This window comes from Columba livia, chromosome 8 (assembly GCF_036013475.1).
Source record: "Columba livia isolate bColLiv1 breed racing homer chromosome 8, bColLiv1.pat.W.v2, whole genome shotgun sequence".
Lineage (NCBI taxonomy): Eukaryota > Metazoa > Chordata > Aves > Columbiformes > Columbidae > Columba > Columba livia.
This window is the reverse complement of record NC_088609.1, coordinates 15,879,970-15,898,319: the sequence shown is the minus strand read 5'-3', so window position 1 is coordinate 15,898,319 and position 18,350 is coordinate 15,879,970. Positions and strand designations below refer to the sequence as shown.

The window sequence follows — 18,350 nt, the reverse complement described above, 5'->3', positions numbered from 1 at the left end:
CCCTTGTCCACTTTATTAATTTCAATCATACATAGCCAGAGAGCATTTAATAACATTCTAGCTCTACGTTTTGCAATTTTAGCAAAGTTCTGTCTATTTGTAGCATTCCAGCCAAGCCAGCAAGGAACCCAAACCTTAAACCTAAAATCAGGGAACCTAAATTTTTGTTAGGCACTCCACAAAGAAATGATAGGTAAGCAAGCCCTGTCCCAAAAAATGTACAGTCTGGGTACTAGCCAGCCATTCTGGTGCACACATCTGGCTTGCAAGATAAGCTAGTCAATGAAATAACAGAATGAATGGTCTCTGTACTTAGCACTCGCCAGGCCTCCAATAGCCCAGAGATGGAACTTGATTCAAACTTGATAATGTAACTTGGCAAAGAATTTGCTAAGACACTAGAGAAAGCTCATGTTCACCCTTGAACAGCTTCTTGAACACACATGACACTGCACTTTCCATCCATCTTCTCAGACTTCCATTAGCAGGGAGCAAGGAAGAAACCTATCGCTACCAAATAGTAGAACTTAATCTCCTCAAAATATACAGAGTTATTACTGTACAGCTCCTTAAACACAGCATCACTGCCAAATTCTTCACAATTTCCAGAAGATATTAAGTGCCTCACTCAGAGAAAAAAAATAGTGAGGATTTGGGTCTAGCTCTTACCTCTGTAAATATCCTCACTAATGTTTTCGTTTATTCATGATAACTGCTAACAGCATAAATAATTATGTGAATATGTGACAATAACCTATTTGAACAGTTCTTGGCATTTACAGAAAGCTGGTATTTTGTACTTTGTTCTGAGAAATTGCCAGCTATGTGCACATAATGAGGAATAGAATAATAAGAAAAAGGACTCAATTATTTTAAGTGACTTGTATCTTCTTCCAAATTTTGAAATAACTGAGTGTGCTAACTAGAACACTCTGCAAGTACAAGCCCAGAAAATACAATTTTTTAAGAATTATTTTTAAGACTACATTCACAGCACAGGACACGCTGCACAGCTCCCGAGCTCACACAGGGACATGACTAGAGAGCCAGGAGTCTAGAACTAAGGAGTTCTGCCTAGCCCTCCTTCCCCAAATATTTCTGTTGTCACACTCTGCACTCTCCAGACAATAATTCCTGTTTCCACTTCCAGTGGATTTTTTCAGATGTAATCTAAGCTTTGAAGTTTCCTGGATTTGGACTGCTGAGCTGGTTGATGTATGTTCTAAGTAAGTTTCTCTTAAGATATTTATTTTTTTTTTAACTTCAGGGAAAGAAAGGGTCAGAAAAGCAGTACATCCATGGAATGGTGCTGGTTAACAAACTCTTGAAATTCCAAGTTTAAAAAACCACAACCCAAAATTATTAACTTTATAGCAGTCCCTGCCTTCTAAGAACAGCCACAGGAGGAATCTTTTTCTTGTTCACTTTAGAATCCAAAGGAGAAATTACTTTATATTAATTTTCAGATTTGAGACACTGCCTTTGAAAGCATACAATAGCCCTCAGGTCAGTCCCAGTGGTTCTACACTACACACCTCAGCAAGTCTGTTAACAGGCTCAGAGACAGACAGGGCCAAGTTGCATGGCTCAGCCCGCGTGCTGATGCTATTGTTTAGCAACACAGAACTTCAGCAGCCAATGCTTGCTGGAGCTCACACATCCACTACAAAGCTTGTCACTCCTGCAAGAGTCCTGGTACAACTGCTTGTGGGCCTCACTGTAATTAGGACATGGGATTGGTATGTTAAAAAAACACCCTGGAAACAAAGTAGAAAAAAGGTTGGGTATTTCTGTGTGTGTGTTGTTAGTTTAATAATGAATCCATTTTTCACAAACAGCTGTTGTGGTACAGGAGCAATGCTACTTTAAGCCACCAATCCTAATCTTGAGAGACCAGATTAGTATTTTCTCTAACACTTCCAGTTTCCTTTGTCAAAGTTCAATGGTAGAACAATTATTTCTCTCTCTCCCCTTCTAAAAGTGTGCAGACAGCTGAAAAATAATAAAATAATAATAATAGTAAACAAAATCTTTCATTTTCTTCCTATACTTTGTACATAAGAACTTTCCTCCTCTGCATCCACACATCTCTCCAGACTGCTAGGTCTCCTATTTATTCTCACCTGATCCTTGGTCTTCTCTTCTCTTTCACGAATGTAGCTGGCAACAATTCTTTCTGTTTCCTCACACAACCTTGGATATGTTGCCAACTGAAAAGTAAAGCAAATAGAAATTTACACCCATAGAGTGACTGCAGTAGAAAATAAAGGAATCTCCAGCTTTCCCCTTTGGAGGAGAGCTATTATTATGAATGCTTGGGCTAAAAGTAAACTACACTACAAAGCAAATGTCACTTGCTTTTAATGGTCATTTTCCATAGAAGCTGGAGAGACCTAACCGTTGGATTGTTTCTGTGGTGGTGTTGTTGGATTTGTTCCCTGTGGAACACGGAGGAAAGACACTTCTGACATGTGAACCAGAGCTTATCAGCCTTGGGGTGAGGTTTCTCTGTGTCTCTCTCTTCTGCTGTGCCTAATGGCAGAGTGATGCTTTAAATAATTTCCAAGATTCTTGTTCTTTGAAGGCTCCACCTTGTGGCAACATCTTGACATCTCAGTAACAATACTTAAAAATGTGAACAGCAAAACACAGCACTAAATTTTGCCAATAGCGCTGGGAAAAGAATTCGCACAACTAATTCAAGTTACGTATCTTCCAAACATTGACAAAAGTGAAAAAACCTGAAAACTCTGCTCAAAATATTGCAGTGAATGCACCTCTCGATGATCTTTGTCAAAACACTGTAACCCCTTTCTGTTTTTAAAACAATAGCTCCTTTACCTGCGCATTTGTATTTAAAAAAAAATAATACTAAAAAAAATTGCATTATTCAGACAAATGCAAAGCTTGTGACAGGATATTTCTCAACAACTTCAGCATACCTCTGCTCACATCCCAGAACTGCTCCTGTACTTGCTACTATTAACATACTCTGCACTCTAACACAGTAGGAAAGCACACATTTCAGGAAAACCATTCCCAAATACTCATAATAATGCTACATTTAGTTTTTATGAACCTCTGTATTAATTTTTATATTTGCAGGATCTTGAGTTAAAGCTTAATTGATGCATACAGCTTTCACACCAGGAGATTCTACACTCAGGACTTCTTTCCCATTAAACGTTCGACATTTTTGTGCAGAAAGCTCATTTGTCAACACTAATGCAATGATCACAGTATCATTTTGGTTGGATCACCAAGTCCAACCATTAACTGAATACTGTCAAGTCCACCTCTAAACCATGTTGTGAGAGCCTCATCTATGCATCTTTTAAACACCTCTCAAGATGGTGAGTCAGGATATACAAATACAAGGGCGGTGAAGTACTCCTACATGTCCACTTCTCACCTCCTGACAGCTGGAGATCAGAAGTTTCAGAGTTGTGCATGAAAAAAGCACAGGAGAAGTTGCGATCCCATTACATCACAAAGAACTGCGGTGCTACCCAGTAAAGTTTCAATATACAAAGAGTATTTTTCTCTCTTAGATAGATGTCTCTGAACACATTTGAGGCCTTTGCGCTATAAAGGTTTCACTGTTTCTTCCTCTTATTAGCATTGCAAGAGAAAACTTTCAAGTACTTTTTCCTGATTTACGTATCTGCAGAATTGCTGCCTATATTCCATTTCCAGTACTAATGAAAACATGGAAACTGGGAGCAACTCTTAACATAACTCCAATCATGAGGTGCATATATATTCAAAACATAGGAATCAAAACCAACAAACATTTTCAGCATTACACTGGTTAGACTTTTGCAAAAGTTGCAGTTCCTTTAGAGTGTCTTACTCTGTACATACTAGATCAGAAATCTCTTATAATAATATAAATAATGTAAAATGCAAGACAGGTTTTGTATTATCTACTATATATTTATGTTCTACTTATGTTACCAGATCTAATTGCAAGTTACCTTTTTAGTGCACTTCTTGACAGTGTTGATTAACTCCTGCATCACAAGATCCACACTTTTTAAGCAAGGTCCTTTCAGTTTGACTATCTGTTTTTTAACAATGGCTTCAAATGCCATATCAGGAGTAAATAAACCTGTTCTGTGGAGATAAAAGAATATGTAAGATGGTAAAAAAAGAATCATGCAAGGAAGACTTTTTTTTTTTTTTTTTTACTGAATTGCCTATCTTCAGTTTCAGAGGCTTACAGCTGAGCAATAACATCTCTAACAAAAACAGCCTTCAACAGAACTAAATTTGCTCCTTTCCCTTGAAAAAACAAAGTGTAATTGTGAGTAAGAATACAAAAATAGAAACATGCCCTACTACTTGAAAATGACTGCAAGAACTCTAAAGAGTACCAATATAATGCAGTAAAGCCTCTTCAGCAGTGCATCAAACCTTAGAGAAGAGATGAATGGCAGCTGCAGCACTCCACACACAATTATTTGCACAGCAAACTTGTAAGAATCATATAGCTGTACTTCACTCTCACAACAGTAAACATGGTCCTGTACTCAGAGTCTTATATGGAGAACTTCATAGTTGGTCACTGCACGGTATATAAACCTATATAACAGATAACTCACAGAACCAGATCTAAACAAATCAGCCTTACTTCTCTTTCAAGCATTGCTTGCAAAGGCCTATAATATTTTGGCAGATGGTAAGATTCATTAAAAAAGCAGGCTATAAAAACATGCCCAAAACTATCAGCTTTATCAGCTTGCCAGCACAAATTCCTCATCAAGACCTTTCCGTCAGTAAGTCCAGAAAATTTCCAATACTGCACCGCAGCTAATGGAGTCATCCATTTGAGAATTTAAGACCTAATTTTAAAACATATATTGGGGAAGCAGGCTGTGAGTTCACTGTAATGTAATCTTAGATCACAAAATATTGTAATTCCCAGCAGGTTAATAGCTGAGTTGCACATGACTTCAATTGCACAATCCCCAAGAAGAAACCGCTTAGCCTTGGAGTTTTGGTGCATCTTGTAGGTAAACTTCCTTGTGAATAAGGATTTCTAAGCAATACGAAGCAAGACCTACTTCAGTACTTCCTTAAATTGACCAAGAAAAGGAAATAAATGTTCATTATCTTCTTCATGTGACAGTAAAGGCATAGCCAACTTAATGCATAGCTTCTGTTTGTGCCCTTCAATCTCAGCCCTTTATCTTGGCCTAAAATATGTGTTCCTCCAAACCTTTGGAAAAGTTCAAGTAGTCTATTTTGTGCTCATTTCTCTGACAAGTCATGCTATTCAAATAAGGTCTACAGACAATTTGCATAACATTCTCATTTCATCATTTGCTGGTGCAGAGAATTCTATTGCTTCAAAGTTTCAGGGCAGAACGCTAACCAAGTCACCTTGGTAACATAATTATACCAGTAACATGAAGAGCATTTTCAAGAAAACTAAGAACAACACAACTTATAAGCAATGCTTTCAGAACATATTATGTAATCACAAGTTGGTAGGGAGAGGTAAAAGCCACAAAAGAAGAACCCAAGCCTTTTGGAATGTCTTCTGTTGTTGAAAGAACAAAAAATGGGTGTGTGTCTGATAAAGTGTCCCTCCAAAACAGACTGATGGTTCCAAAAGGGTCATTCCAAACCAAATACCTCCTCTTCCCAAACCTAAAAATATGCTGCAGACATACCCACAACCTCAGCCAAGTCACTTGTAAATCAGTCATTTCAAAAAACAGTTGAGAATAAAGGGGAGTAAGATACTGCAAGGAGTCTGCTGCAACACAAGCTGAAAGTTTTGTCCTATACCAAGGCAAAAGTTTTCCCTCTAAAACTTATGATTTTTCAGGAATGCAGGTGCACCAGAACTGCAGACTCTACTAGGAAAATAAAAAAGTAACTGATTTCCTCTGTAAAATAATTTTCTAGCCTTTCTAAGTAAATTAAAACTCTTCAGGCAAATCAGTTGTTTGGCCCAAAACAGCTACCTGAAAAACAGAAGTGTGAAGGAGAAGATGATAAAGGTCAGCTGCTGGGAGCAGTGTGTTGGCAATGGAGTCTAGCAGTCGATAACCAGGAAGCCTGTAGGTTCAAGAGACTACACTCTCTACAATGTGAATGGCCTTGAAAACATGGGAGCACTTGCCTGATACCATGAATGTTCTTGATGGCATAACTTATTTCCCTCCGCAGTTCCTTCTCATTGAATTCCATCTAGAAGAACAAAAGCATACGAGATCATATTAGGGTCAGTTTTATAAATAAAACAAAAAATATTACCTCTCCCAGTATAACTGGAGGACAGGCAAGTTCAACTGGCAAAAATACTAATTTGTGTTTACACTAAACAAAGCATAAGTATTTTAGAATATTTCAACACTAAGGCTACAGGCAGCAGTAAGGATTGTTGAAAATTATGTGCCCTTCCATTCCATATATAGCAACAGCTGGAATGATCTTGCAGAGCTCACAGAGTAAGCCAGAAACAGCATTTGGAAGATGCAACTTTTTTTAAAGCCCCGCTTCCTAAAGTGATGCAACTTCTGTAATCACGGTCCATTTATCCTCCCTTTCCCAGTTCACTGTTTTTCAACAGAATTTAAGAGAGTAGTGGTCTCAGTGATGAATTATAAAGCTTTTCTTGAAGCTTCTTGAAAGCCAGCTAGCTGGAAGAGAAGTTACTGTTGTCACAAACAGAAGGGTCATTACCTAAGCCCAACTGTCAGCTGTGCTGTTGGACTGCTAGACGACCTACCACATTTAAACCCTGGAACCAGCCACAACCCTGTCTTGTTCTTATCCAGCTGAAAGCTGGGGAATGTCAAGGCAGTTGAACGTAAAACAGGTAGAAAGGAGGTTTAGGAAAAGTGTAAAAGAATGGGGGCTAGAGAAACAGTAGGGTTCATGGTGAGGGGAAGCTGAAGTCACTGCAGTGAAAGAAATATCAAAGAATATATAACATACATTCATAGAAATTCAGGTTTCATTAGTTCACACCCCACTGGACCTCTGTTTATTGTTACCCAAAGGATGGGTAAGCAGGAAGAGATATAGCAAGAGGAGAAGTATTATCTCAGAACACCAAATATGCTTCTGCTCCACCTCTCACTAAGAAAATGTAGGACTGAAAGCTGGCTTTGGTTTTATGCTTTGAACACAGGAAGTTGAAAACACAGAAAATGGCTATTTTCCACAACTCTACTAGCCACTTGAACACAATAGCTTAAATTTACCAACTATAGTTGTTTGCCTCCCCATCTAACCAGGAAGAAGATGCCATTTGTGATAAAACAATTAAAAAAGCATGGAAAATTTTAAGAACTAGGAATATAATTATTTTCTAATTCCTATATTTCAGAATTCTTAGCATGTCTTAGTATCCAAAACCAGAAATGAAGCCAAATGTCTCAATTACCACTTAACGTAATTTCTTCCACAGTTAAGTGCATGTTCTTCTAATCAGACCTTATCTTGGCTTTACTACTATCAGTATGAACATAAGAACACATAAATAAAACACAAAGCACACAATCAAGATGGATAAATACCTTTACTAGTTCAAAAGGAAAACGTTCATGGAAAATGCGGTTGATTTTGGCACCTCCTGAAAGTTCTAGTGTATCAACCTGATCTCCTGATCCTTCGATTCTTTTTTCAAAGTCCACAGAAAACTGCTGTACCATCCTAAATTTCAAAGTGGGGAGAAAAACACCCAAAAAACAAACACAACCATTTAAGCAACATTCAACAACCAACTCTTACTTCAGTTCTATGTGACGACTAGTACCTATTAAAACATGTTTAGGAATCAACAGAAGTATCTATAACAACTCATTCAGCTAAGCTTCCAGTCCCTAAAAATCCGTAACTATACACACCCCTTCTCTCTCACAGGACATAGAGCAGTATATTATTTCTTAAAAAATGTTGTATTTTTAAAAAATACTGTTTATTAAACTGTATATTAAAGTCAGCTACAAATACAGCATGGTACCAGGCTACATTCATGTTTTATCTATTATCACAATAATTGTACACGTAATTTTTAAACTATTTTTAAGAGAAAAAAAAGTTATAGCAGCCTTCTTAGTAGGATAAGCAAACAAAATTCCTGAATGTGTAAGTTATAATACGTACTGTATTTGAACAGAAAAGCACACCCATTATTAGATGGTGTTACAGAAACTGCAGAGCTCAATGAGACAGATCAAAACAAGCAAAAATCTCCAATCTTACAGCAAAAGATATAATTTGTGGAGAACTTCCTTCTCCACAATGACCTTTTGATCTTTCTAATATCTTTCAAAAAGATACAGTCCAATAGCATATGTGAACCAAGCCACTGTGTTGACTCAGTGCTGGGAAACTGGGAATCGATTGCTAAGGAACTGACTTTCCCATACCAAAAAGCTAGCCCAAAAAGCAGTACTAACATGGCAGTGTGGCAGCTCCAGCTTACTTGGCTGTGCTTAGACTACTGCAGCAGGAGCATTTAGACAAACACACATGACAGTTCCTCCAGTTATGGAAAATTCATGGATAGCTGCTTTTTTTTTTTAAAGAAAGTACAAACATTTGGACATAAAATTTTGCATGATAGATTCTGCCAAAAAGTAACATTTCATATTAACTGTACCTAAACCTCAGATACCTATATATGGCCAGTTTAACAGAATTATAGAAACAGTCCAAGAGTAGGGCCCCAAACTTAATTTTTGAAGAGGATGGCAGAAACTTAAAGTTATCTCATGGGACGAGGTGAGGCAGTTTTTTTTCTTATATGCATTATGGAACTTGTTCTCAAGAATCAGAGAAGAGGGTTCTAGTTATGTTACTTTTCACATCCCAAAAGGAAAAGAGAGGAGAATTTTTATTGTCAAAAGTACTCAATTTATCTCACAGCACCTACTTAGAATGAAGTAATTAGAAAAATGTTAAAACACCAGAACAAGCATGAGATACCAGCAACACCTAAGAACTCACAACACTTCATATATGTGTTTCTAGCAGTTAAGTCGCCAAATATACAGACTGAAAAAAACCACCCATGTTGTTCTGTCATGGAAGAGTCAAGGTGATGTCCTTCTGCTTCTGCAACCAAAACATCTGAAGTCATGAGGGACAGACTCTTTTGGACAGAGTTGTTACAAAACCAAGCACTAAATTAGAGCCTTCAGCTGGCTCAAGAAAGCCCCTCTAGTTCAGGTGACCATTTCCTCTCCTGAACTCTAGATTTTTAATTAGAGAATGAATCCTGCCCAAAACATATGCATTTTCACAATCCAGTGCTATTACTATCTATATCATATAACAGAGAGGGCTGAAAACCTTTCAAATCAGTCTGAGTAGCAATGTGACAACAGTCATACAAAAAAAAAAGAGCTGGTTATATTTTACATCTCTTTTTTCTTTTCCTTTAGATGCTTCCTCTTCTTAGAAGTAAATTTTAATCCCATATGAACATAAAAGTGGCTGCAGAGGGCTACAATTAGAAAGCAAGAAAGCAAGATAAAATGGCAGACCTTTCAGGTGAAAAAGTATGCAATACTGAGCGTATCAAGCACCCCTGGAAACGGACCAAGTAAGGAAGCTGCATAAAGCAAAGCAGCAGGTACTAACTGGGCTTCAATCAAAATGTCAGCATTGCCCTTTTTCCTTAGTGCTAAAACCACAATAAAGAAAAGGCTCCAGTTCTACTTCCACCTGATTCAAAGTCAGATGAACTGTCACCCCTATTCCATCGCTTTACAATAGTGTTATTAAAGTCTTGTCAGATTTATTTTGTGGATGAGACCCAAACTGGATAGTGACTTCAGCAGTTCAAAAAAAAGCTTTTAGTTTGGAACTTGTGATAACAATGTATATCCAGAAATTATTGCAGTTCCTCTGATAAGAAACAACAATTCAATCCATGACTTCTTGAGTCTAAAAGGGTCAACACCTGCCAGGTCAGTTTTAACAAGAGCACAGGTAGAAACGAAGGTGCTCCCATCACCTATTTTGCTGCTAGTGGTCAGATTCATGCCCAGAGAGGCAAACCACAAGAAAGAGGTTTTCACCCATCCCAATCACTTGAACATAAGAATGGCTGCACTACAGCAGAACAAAAGCCATATCCTGACAGTCGCCAATAATACGTGCCTAGGAGAACAGAGCAAGCATACAGTAATATTTCTCCAGAATACTCTCTGGGTCTTCAATAAGTTACTTTTCATGGATTCTATAAAGTAAGATTTTGTCCTTGTACTTACTAACCTTAAATGTTTCCCCCATCCCCAAGGATTTGCCTAGCTGCTTTCTGAAAGCACATGAACTTTTAGTGTCAGCTTCTGTAGCAAAGAGCTCTGTGGCTTAGGTGCACATCACATGAAGGACCTACCATCTATGATTAACTCTCATCTTGCCATCTTTGAGCTGGTTTGGATAGCCAAGTTTTTATATTGGAAAGAGAAGCATTCTCCTTTCATACTCCTTGCTTGAGGTCATACTTTTGGTAGGCTGAAGAATGTGTCTATACAATCAGAAGCAGTTTCTTACCTTTGATCATCAATGTTTCCCATTTTTGCACCTTTTCCTGTTCTGCTTTCTCTCTTTTCTAGGATTACTAAAATTAATTTAGGGAAAACTGCTGAGATTGTAAAGTAAATAAAGTGTTCTGGAACATCTGGAACATCAAGCACACAATTCTTTGGACTTTGCATACAGAATCCTTAACCATATCCTAATCTTTAAATTTAAACTCATTAGAAATAAAAAAAAACAAACCCATACAAAGTAGAAAAGTAGACAAGTAGACAAAAGACTAGACACTCACTGCAACAAGGCTTTTGTTTTTCTGGTTGGATCTTCTGGTCTGAAGTTTTTGTATACCTCTACTTCATGTTCTATGGAAAGCAGCTGGCTCTGGAGTTTGCTTCTGAAGGCTGGCAGGGTATCCCGAATATGATTGGTAAGTTGCTGAAAAGCAAATAAAAGTCCTCTTATACTGTTAAGAAAGATGAAAGCAAGAGCACAAACATTCACTTCTGACTGCCAAGCATATCAGCCACGACCTGTTCTAGTTTACTAGCGCAGCTCCTTTTGATCTTTGAAGCAATGGAGACTGCTAAAGAACAATACAACATGTCTTTTGCATACACATTATAAGGAGCCTTGAAAAATTCCTTGGTCCTCTGACTCACTGAGCCCCATTACTACATATTTGTTTAGTTACACACAAAAAACTTATACACATTACATATTTGATTTGAAACAATCTCTCATCACTCGGCACTCATGACACCACTCCCACTTCGCTGGTTTTCCTCAGGGAGCTTCCCAATTCCCTATATACTTTGTTCAGCACAATGACTCCTTTACTGTACAGCCACAAAGCAATATGAGACAAGGAAGAGTTTCTGAGCATCCACAGCCCATTGCGAACAGAGATGCAGGGAAGTACAGAGTACAAAGTATCTACTTGGCACTCCTCACATTGAGAAAAGTCACCTCCACGTGATATCTGTTCCCTTGTACAAAGTATAATATAAAGGGAAGAGATACTAATGATTATAGAACTTCACATTTTTAAACACTTGATTTTTGGCTGAAAAAGCTTTTATCATTCAGAACTATCAGTTTTCATTTCTGAAAATACAACTAAAAGTACTCTCATGCATTGTACCCATTCCTTGATTAAAACTAAAGCAGACTTCTTGCACTATGCTACAAACCCTCTTCCTATCCCCAGTCAGACAAGCTATAAGTTAAGAAAGTCATATAGTAAAATATGTAAACACAAAAGTTGTTCAGCAGACCCAACAGGCACAAAAGCAAAAGCTGGAGTTTCCCTGGAGCACCACCGTGTGGATACTGAGAAAGTTAAATACTACCTTAAACTACAAACACTGTTCTTGGGGATGAAACTTAAATAGATCTTCCCATACATATAATATTCTACACACAGTAATAGCAACAGAAGGCCTTTGTCACACCGAAACAGGTAAATTTACGAAGCAGCTCACAAAAAAGTTAATAGTACATAAAGTAATGCAGGTCAGGACAGATAAGACAGTACAAAGGTGTATGTGGCTCATGCCTCAGTCTCAAAACAAAGACACATGCATTAGACTTTCAAGATATAAAAAGAGACAAAACATCCTAAACACAGACGAAACTGCAGGATACAAGCGAGTTCTTGCATCCTGCTGAAGACTTCGGTTCTGAGGTGCAAATAAATGGCACTAGCACTCTTCTTGAGCAAGTCCAGAGCATGCCATAAACCTGGCTGTCAAGTTAGTTACAGCTGCAAAGTCACCTTAGCAAGAAATTGAGCAGGCCAGCCATGTTGTTTCCTTCCTTACTAACTTTTCTGCTGTTTCCATCTGCTGTCCAAAATGGACAACGCCAGGCTGACCTAGTCTTTGTCCATTCCAGACCAAAGGCTGCAATTTGACAGTGAACTGAAAAAACGCTATCCAGTTTGACTTGTTGGAATACCAAGAACACTGGTCAGCTGACAAACTAAGTTTAAAAAAAAAATCATGGCATCACCAGTAATTTTAGAGAGGCAGACATGAAATGATCCTTCCCTCTTCAAACTTGCTGAGATGCCTGATCAGTAGGGTCACATGCTATTCAAGCCAAGGGATGTTGCTGTGAAGAGTAAAACCCAAAGACACAAAATGTAACGAGAATTATATACTCCTCCAAGTTTCCTGTAGGCAGTGTCTTCATTAGGACAGTAAGCTATTGGCTTCTGCTCCAGGTAAGTGGGACACAGCCCTCTATTTCCTGCTGAAGGAAGCTGTGATCTGATACAGTTTGGCATGGACTCAGAAGTAAACCAAAGGTTGGGGCAAAAATACAGGTCGTGTAAACGAAAGTGTTCCAATTACTGTATTTGTCATTTATATCATCAGCATACAGTACACTGTTTCTATTAAAAACTGCAATAGACTGTAGATTTTGAGATTAAAATATAGACATACAGTGATCCCTCAGTATACATGATTTCTCAAAATGTCTCTTTTTCTCCCCTCTAATTTCTAAATTTGTATTTTAAAAATTCTGTTAAACTAGAAGAAATGTGATAATTAAAGAATAGGATGGTATTCTTTCAACAAGGTCGCTGAATCCTATTTTCTATGTTCATATTCAGTATTCAAGAGAACAGGAGAGTGCAGAACTTTCAGTAAAAATCAGATACAATATCTCACAGTACGTTTTCGTATGCTACATGTAATATCCAGCTTTGTTTATTACCTTGTGAATATTAAGAAGGTCAAAAGCAGGAAAGAATAAATGAGGTTCACTGACCAACATTCATTTCAATAAAGATGTTATACTGGTCCTATCATTATAAAAGCTGCCTTTCACCACAAAGGTATCAGGTTTTACCTGGTTTAGAACTTTCTGGAGATATGGTGTACCCATTCGATCTGCCATGTGTCTATATGCAGGGTGGGAAAGAAAGAATTTCCTTTCTGCTAGAAGAGCTGCCTTTATGTCCTTCTTCCCCTCAATGTCTTTCTGGCTTCTGTTTATGACACCAATATAACCTAAAACAACAAAAACACAATGGGTAGGTCAATGGAGCTGCTGCCTGAACTACTGAATTCACATTATGTAAAAACAGACTGCCTCAGTTCAAACAAAACTTTCCAAATTAGGCATTTCAAGTATTGTTTACAAGCACTGTAATGACCTTAACAGTGTCTAAATTGTTCATCCTTTTTATATATAACACATACACTTCCTTTTAAATCGCCGATTCCAATACACAATTATCTGAAACTTTGGTGTACCCCAAAGAAAGCACTTCCAAAAATCAACAAACAAAAAAAGCTCCAAAACAAAATCAAATCACAGGCACAGGTCTGCACAGGCAAATTATATGATAAAATACAGGAAAATTTAGTCTCATTTGCTGGACCAACATGCTCCTAAATCGTTTTCCACATTCATGTAATGGAAGAAGATAGCGGTCTCATCAGTAAATTATAACTAAAATAAAAATTCTTTATATGGTTAAAAGTATGAGTGACTGTGATCGTAGCTGCCAGAACAATCACATGGAAAATTTCTGAAAGCGGTCAAAATTTGGTTTACAGTGAGATTACCAAAGCTCTGGTGCTTGCTTCTGTCATATGTAAAAAGAAAAAAAAAAAATCCTTTGTTGTAAGGGACAGCAATCTGGCACAGAAAATAAAATTGGCCAACAACTTAAACTGTCATTTCTTGTTTCCTCTGGAACATGCAGTGTATTTCCCAGGTCCAGAAAAAAAAAATTACTTACAGTATATTTTTAGTAGAGCCCCTTTTTGTTCACTGAACATCACAGAATCAAACAATGGTTTGGGTTGGAAGGGACCCTTCAAAGCTCATCGAGTCCAAACCCCCTGCAATGAGCAGGGACATCTTCAACCAAAACAAGTTGCTCAGAGTCTCATCCAGCCTGGCCTTGAGTGTTCCCAGGGATGAAGCATCTACCACCTCTCTGGGCAACCTGTTCTACTCTTCTATCATCCACACTTTAAAAATTTTCTTCCTCATAATCTTCCTCATAACCACATACTTTTGATTTACCCTCAGAACTCCCCATCACCATCCTTACCCAAAACACCTTCTCGATTGCAAAGAATATAAGCAACATTCTCACCTCTACGAAGAGGAAGTAGTTTGTTTTCTAGAATTTCTCTTGCATCTGTTCCTTCATCCATCAGATCCAATTTTGTGATCACACCTATGGTCCTAAGGCCTGACGAGGGTGAAGACAAGAAGAAAAAGATAGTGAACAATCATTTATATTCAGGAAAACAAATTACATCTTACAATTATATAATAATTATAATAAATATGTGACATTCTCAAATCATGTGTCACACAATACCAGCCACAACTGCTATGGCATATCTGGAAAAGAAGGGGTCATCATTGCCAGTGCTGAAAGACATTCCTCAAATCTCTTTAACAAGGCTCGGCATGCTTCTTATATGACTGTACCAAATTTATCATGTGTATCCCGAAATCCCATCAGCACCAAGGTCCATTTTTGCTAGGTACTACAAAAATTTCTAGATAGGCATTACCCCACTTGCTTATAAGAGTGACCAAATTTTAAAAATACATTTACAGCATCATTACCTGGATCATACTGAGCTAACAGTTATTTTAGATATTAAAGCCCATGTGAGACTGAACATACAAATATATTAGAATTTGTATTTCAGACAGGAGTTTGCCTATTACTTCCAGTTATGTTATTGCACTTGCGAACAAAAACTGGTTATGTTCACTCATGCTTACCTTGAGGGTCCACTTCCTTAGCTAACTTCAGTGCATCTGAGTTGGCCAGATCAGTGTTAGCTGGGGTCACGGCCAGTATCAGGCAGTTTTCTCGGGCAATGAACTGCATTATCATGTCTCTGATCTGTTGCTCGATATCAGGAGGCTGATCACCTACTGGCACTTTAGTGATTCCCGGCAAATCAATGAGAGTCAGGCTTAATACTATATGGAAAACACAGGACCATAAAATTGTTTAGCATGCCAGACATGTTTAAAGAGGTCTACACATCTAAAGCTACAGACAAATTTTAGTCACATAAACCCCCACATAATTGCCTTTATAGGTATATAAAGGTTGTCAATGGTTCAAACAAAATGCCTGACAATCTGGAAAGTACATTTGTTTCCTTGTTGGTCTTTCATCTCTGGATTTATTGGTGCTATTTAATATTTTTAATATTACAACTGGCATAGGAGGATTATACTTATGCTGAATATCCTTGAAGGCTCTTAGACAAATGAATATGGCTTTCTGAGCTTTTTCCACCAAACAGAAGCACAGACAACACACCATTCCCATTGCAACTTTCAAATCATCCCAAAACAGGTTTTAGGTTTGTTTGTTGCTGTTGTTGGGTCTTGCTGTCGTTGTTGCTGTTTAACTATAGTCTTTCTCAGACCATGCTTTCAACTCTGTCTCCAATTAAGAAATTACCAAAAAACCTCAACAGCTAGCCTAACTCACATAGTAAAATTGTTGTTAAGGGGTTTGTGGGTATGCTTTTGTTTTGATTTTGGCGTTGTTTTGGGGGTTTTTTTGTTTTTTTTTAATAAATGAAAGAAACGTGAAAGAGTTTATCCCTTAAGAAAGCCTGTTTCCTCTGGTGTAGTTTCCCCAGTACAGGCCACAATGCCAACTAGAAGCATTTTAACTTGCTCAGCCAGTACTGGGCTAACAGGACATCTCTTAGACAAATAAGAAACATGCTATTCCTAGAAAGGAAACACCAGAAATATATTTTAGGTCTGGCTAATTCATACAATAGTGGCTGAACTAGAAGACTGATCCTAATAAAACACAGTAAGAGCATTAAGTAGGAAATTTGCACTTTCTCTTGGACTCAGCACGTTCAACAAACAAGCTCTGAGGCAGAGCATTTAGTCCAGCTCCTCTCCAGTTGGTTATGTCACATCTGTATAGCAGAGAGGGGCTCTGCGGCATATGTTTAGAGCCAAGGCTGCTCTGGAATATCAAAAGGAGGTTCAGCATCTCTTTAATTACCTCTCCTCTTATTTTAATCTTTCTGTCCTTTGATTCACAATGAAAACATCAGATGAGGTGGCTGGAAAAATAAAGTGCTTCAGCCAAACATACCACTTTTCTCCTGTATCCAGGACAGATACAATGCAAAACATTTTCTCTAGATTGCCTTCATTAAATAGGCAGATGGCAACCAGACGAATTAACTTTGATCTATCCTGGGGGTCTACAACAGAAAGCAGCTTCAAACACCATTGTTGCCTATGTGCATTTCTAATGACAGCAAACAATAAACATCCAATAGGGCCAGGAGACTTAATGGTTTTCTAGATCCCTGATCAGCGAATCCATCTGAAAGGTGGCAAAAAAATTTTGCCACTAAGTCTCTCACCTCCTAGTATTTGTCTTTACAAATAGTGAGCTACTAACTAAAGATATATGTCATACAGGGGAGACTGTTTTCACCCTGAATCAGAGTGAGAATATTTTTGAATCATGAGGATATTTCAGTGAGACAGAGAGTCTGCCTTCTGCCTAGCTCTAGTAGCAACTGCTCTCCAACACAGAGTGGTTTCCTAACACAGGAGAAGCTGAGAATTCTTCCAGAGATATATCCACTTTTGGTTCAACTCAGAAGTTTTTCATCCCAAAAGACTTCTGTTCAAGCAATGAGAACATGTACAAAAGGAGACAGAGACAGACAGACATAAAAAATGCATTACATGACAGAAATATAAAGCAGAATGATTTTACCTACCATGTGGAGAATATATTCTTAAATTAATAGGAATTGAAGAAATGCCTTTGTTCACTCCTGTTATTCTGTCTGTTTCTACTTCAATTTCTTGACGAACTTCATCAAAATCAGTAAATTTCCTCCCTTTGCAGTGCAGAAATTCAGCATATTCTGTTAAAAATACCAATAGAAACTGTATTTCACAAGCTTATAGACTTGGACACCCACTTTTGAGCCCCTAGTATTCTCCAGACGTGTACGCACAAAAGGATGTCATCATGGATATCAAGAAAGCACTATACACGAGCACATGCTATAAGTATGATTGCACAGATGAAAAGCAGCCTACAACAAGAAAGGGTTAGTTAAAAAGTCAAGCTGACTGGATATGATTTACTGCTTTTATCTCTAGCATGTCATCTGGAACAACCTGAAATATTCAAATAGGTACCGTTTACATTAATGGAATAAGGAACAGATTGTGAATCAGATTCTGAGTGTTCATCTGATTTCATTTGCCTTTAAGTAATTCAAGTTCTGTATCATGAAATATTACTAGCACTTGTTTTCAAAAAACTAAGAGCCCATGTCACATATGATTTTAACAAAGGAATTCTGTACATTTTTACAAGTTTGTAATGAAAATAAGATCACTTAAAAACACTGTAAAATTTTAAAAACACAACTCCTCATTTCCTAAAGACTTCTTGTAGTCTAAATACAAGCCATGCTTAAGAATTTTATAAAAGCTTTTCTAGATATAGCTGTGATTTTGCTGCAGTAGAACACAATGAATTCCTAAGTCTTCAATATCATACAAGTCACTCTCTTATCTTAAAATGGCAACAACCAGGAATCAGGGATAGATAACAGTCTAATTTGTTACACTCAAACCTGACATTAGGTCCCTGTTTCGGCCCTTGAGTCCAAATACTGATGCTAATTACTGTATCCTTCTGAATTTCCTTCCCTAGAGCTGCATAACCAAAAGCACAGCTCAAGATTTTAAAACTGGAGCTTCTTCCTTCAAATAGGGCAAAACAGAAGACAAAAGTTTATCTCACATAGCAAGGCTGTTATCAGATAAATGACATAAAC

General features: G+C 37.7%; 1 protein-coding gene across 14 annotated transcripts in view; it reads right to left on the bottom strand.

Moving 5' to 3' along the window:
• The window catches only part of DNM3 (dynamin 3), a 178,725-nt gene that overhangs the window by 134,291 nt on the left and 26,084 nt on the right, over positions 1–18,350 (bottom strand). For all 14 annotated transcript variants that reach the window (XM_065072196.1, XM_065072198.1, XM_065072187.1 and 11 more), the window contains exons 3-11: positions 17,274–17,423; positions 15,274–15,477; positions 14,627–14,725; positions 13,366–13,526; positions 10,802–10,944; positions 7,536–7,671; positions 6,134–6,201; positions 3,978–4,116; positions 2,124–2,210 (exon numbers count right to left, since the gene is read on the bottom strand). In XM_065072196.1, the coding sequence (XP_064928268.1) occupies positions 2,124–2,210; positions 3,978–4,116; positions 6,134–6,201; positions 7,536–7,671; positions 10,802–10,944; positions 13,366–13,526; positions 14,627–14,725; positions 15,274–15,477; positions 17,274–17,423 (1,187 nt within the window). The remainder of the gene's footprint in view (positions 1–2,123; positions 2,211–3,977; positions 4,117–6,133; positions 6,202–7,535; positions 7,672–10,801; positions 10,945–13,365; positions 13,527–14,626; positions 14,726–15,273; positions 15,478–17,273; positions 17,424–18,350) is intronic.